Source organism: Bidens hawaiensis, unplaced genomic scaffold, assembly GCF_021521415.1.
Source record: "Bidens hawaiensis isolate Kalapana, Puna unplaced genomic scaffold, B.hawaiensis_p1.1 tig00030592_1, whole genome shotgun sequence".
Taxonomy (NCBI): Eukaryota; Viridiplantae; Streptophyta; class Magnoliopsida; order Asterales; family Asteraceae; genus Bidens; species Bidens hawaiensis.
In genome coordinates this window covers 13033-16505 of record NW_027495114.1, presented here as the reverse complement: position 1 = coordinate 16505, position 3473 = coordinate 13033, and the positions used below count along the sequence as shown (strand labels likewise).

Below are 3473 nucleotides of genomic sequence, written 5' to 3'. Positions count from 1 at the left end.
AATATGATTTTTTGGCTTACTGACTCATGTTTACAAATCTGTGTTGGTACCAGCCAATATCGAATTTGCGTCAGTTCGCAACTATAACGTGCTGAATTTTTTGGGTTCTACATGTGATAATTTTTTGTTATTTGGCATTAACGGGATTATTTCTTTTGTTTACTTCCGATGTCGTAATCCGATACACGTTGGTTTTCGCGTCGACCCACAACACGCTCATGGTTTAACACTTTATGTATTTTTTTCGTTTGGTTTAACGGTCCGGTCACGAAACGCGGGTCCTAAATACTAGTTAAATTTAATCATCAGCTGGTATGTTCTTTTATCGCCTCCATATCTTTTTGACACATAGACTAACCACTAAAATTCACAATTTTTAACACTCAATCATTTGATGTTACTTTTATGTAATACTCTTTAAAGAAGCAAACATTGAATACAATCATCTTACATTATACTTGTTACATCATCAACCACCAAATCGTATAACATAATTATCAAACCACTCTTGGTTTAGCAACAATTGTAGAATGCTTCAAGATATGCAAACTAAACTGTCCACCTTTCTCGGTCGTGTCAACCTTAGACTGTCCCGGGGTTGGCAACAGCTCAAAATTCTGCACCAACCGCCCGAGCGTGATCCCAAGGATCGGCAGTGCAAGAATAATCCCGGGACAACTCCTCCTCCCGACTCCAAACGGGAGGTACCTAAAATCATTCCCGTTAGCCTCCACTTTGCTTTCTTCTTCAAAGAACCTCTCGGGTCTAAACTCCTCTGGTTTCTTCCATTGGTCAGGGTTGTTTGCGAGCCACCAGGCGTTGACCAAGATCTTGCTTTCTGCCGGAATGTCATAGCCGCCGAGCTTGGCGTCGTGTAGGTTCATGTGTGGGACCAGGAGAGGGATGGCCATTCGGAGGCGGAGGGTTTCCTTGATCACGGCTTGGAGGTAGGGAAGCTTGTGGAGATCTGGCTCGGTGACTTGGGCTCCTGGCTCAAGCTTTGTGTCGAGCTCATGCCTGAGTTTGGCTTGGATCTCTGGGTGGTTCACTAGCTCGGCGATTCCCCATTCGATGGACCATAGGGTTGTCTCGATTGCTGAAAATTGAAAAGTAGGGGCGTGAATATTTGACACAACACAAAATTCACAGATTTTAATTTGGATTTAAGTTACTTGAGTATGTTTCGGTCAAGTTCGAAAATATGTTTAGCTAAGCATGCCGTGCTAATACAATTGAGTTATGTACTATAGCTTGAATTATATGGGTGTTTATATATCTGACATTTAAAATTTTAGAAGTAATTTGTCATAGTTTAAACATAATTGCTTAAAAGGTAAAAAGGTATTTTAGGAATGTTAAATATTGATAGGTAAATAAACTCAAAAAGAATTCTTTTTCCAATTCATGATCAGTTTCAGCTGTTTTATCTTTGAACCAAAAGTATCGATCAAACATCTGACTACAGTTTAAAAAAATCAAACAAACAAACAACCAGCCAATTTTCAGGATTATAACATTTTAACAAGTCAGCCAATTTTGAAAAAGTAAGTTAAGTTTTTAAAAAACTAATTTTTAAATTTTAAGTAATAGGAGCCCCAGAGAGAGCATTACCGGCAACATTAATATTCTCAACAATGTAAAGCACATTGTCTTCATTGATCTCTCCTTTGTCCTTTGCGTCAAGTATGTGATCAATTGCACATTTCAACTGGTTGTTGTCCATGCTTTTTGTGCTCCTGTTAATAATTACAAATTAATAATAATAGGTAACAATTAATGATAAAATTTCAACAAACTTACTTCCTCTCATCCACAAAATAATCCTTAAACAGCTGAAACCTCTTCTCCTTCACCTCCTTACACAGCTTCAAATAGCCTTTCAAAAAGGGCCGCAAAATGGGAATAAAATCGCCATAATTATAATCAAAACTCTGCGCCAATCGACTCCGCTCACCGTTCAACGCCTTGAGCTTAACAAACAACGGATCATCCTCACTCTCAAACCGCCGATCGAACATGATCCTAAACATATTGTTGTACATCATCAGCTGCAACCGTCTGCGGATGACCACACCTTCACTCGCGGCCGCCGGGTTATTCTTCACATCCTCCACAACCGCAGCCGCCTCGACCTCCCACCCGTACCTGTACTGCTGGACAACCTTGTTGGTGAAAAACGGCACGGTCATGATCCTGCGCATTTTGCGCCAGTGCTCACCGTAGACGGTGAAGACCATGTCCTGGCCTTTGCCGGTGAAGATGTCGAAGACGACGTTGCGTGTTCGGGATCCGAACTCCACGCCCTGCGTGTGGAGGACTTCCTTGGCGAGGTCCGGTGAGGAGACGACGACCAGGTTGCGTTGGCCCATGCGGAGCAAAAAGATCTGGCCGAATCTCTTGGCGAGGTCGGTTAAGTTCCTGTGGTTGAGGTCATCGCCCACCTGGAGCCAGTTTCCGAATATTGGGACCGGGAGTGGTCCAGGTGGGAGGCGGAAACGCTTGCCGCGTAGCTTGGAGACGAAGACTGCACCTATGAAAGCCGCGAAGAGAGCTAACAGAGTTTTCTCTAAAAGGAGAAGATCCATAGCTGTGAGAGTGGTTTGTAATTTAAGTGATGGAGGGTGAATGGTTTTATATTGGTGGTGATGGAGAGGGTTAGGTGGACGTGTGGTTGGTAGGGGGATCTCTACCTAACGCCGTTACTTACTTTAACGGCCAACTAGTCACTAAAATTCACCAATAAAAAAATGTGTTACTTCCTACTATATCAAATGTTGAATTCATCAATGCAAATGCTTTGGTTTAAATTATGATAGTTACAAAAGAAAACTTTACAATTATTTTAATAAAAAAGATAGAATTAAATTAAAACCGGTTCTAGCCATCCAACCGAATCGATGATCAGGGCCGGCCTAGAGGGTAGTCGGATTTCAACTACAGCTGAGGGCCTGATAGCGAGAGATGTCCAAAGATTTTAATATATATATATATATATATATATATATATATAGGGGAGGGTTATCTTAAAAACAAATAGTTTCCTAGGAAAACTAAGAATAAATCATAGCCATTGGATCATATTAATCAATGGTTGAGATTTAAAATTAACAAAAACCGTCATAGTTTCCTAGAATTACTCTTTTATCATTATAACCGACATAGTTTCCTAAAATTATTCTTTCACCATAGGTTTTTTTGCCAAATGTCAAAATCTTATTGGTTCTTACCATTCTTAGGAAACTACTTCTTTTTATTTGAACCCTAATATATATATATATATATAGATAGATAAAGGATAGAATACGCAAATCCTTTATCATAGAATAGGTACGCGACCATCTGGAACGTCCATCTTAAATAACCATTCTAATCTTAAAATCACAATTACGCGAGCCGACCTCCGTCAACCTCTTCTCCCGTCGATTCCATCCACCTTCACCATCGCCGTTCAACGATTCCGTCCACCATCCACC

General features: G+C 40.6%; 1 protein-coding gene across 1 annotated transcript; it reads right to left on the bottom strand.

Moving 5' to 3' along the window:
* Window positions 1–379: 379 nt before the first annotated feature.
* LOC143580760 (trans-cinnamate 4-monooxygenase) lies at window positions 380–2598 on the bottom strand. Its single transcript, XM_077063703.1, has 3 exons — window positions 1801–2598; window positions 1612–1736; window positions 380–1096 (listed from the first exon to the last, which is right to left on the bottom strand). The coding sequence occupies exons 1-3, from the start codon at window positions 2583–2585 to the stop codon at window positions 498–500; spliced, it is 1509 nt and encodes a 502-aa protein (XP_076919818.1). The 5' UTR covers window positions 2586–2598; the 3' UTR covers window positions 380–497.
* Window positions 2599–3473: the final 875 nt, after the last annotated feature.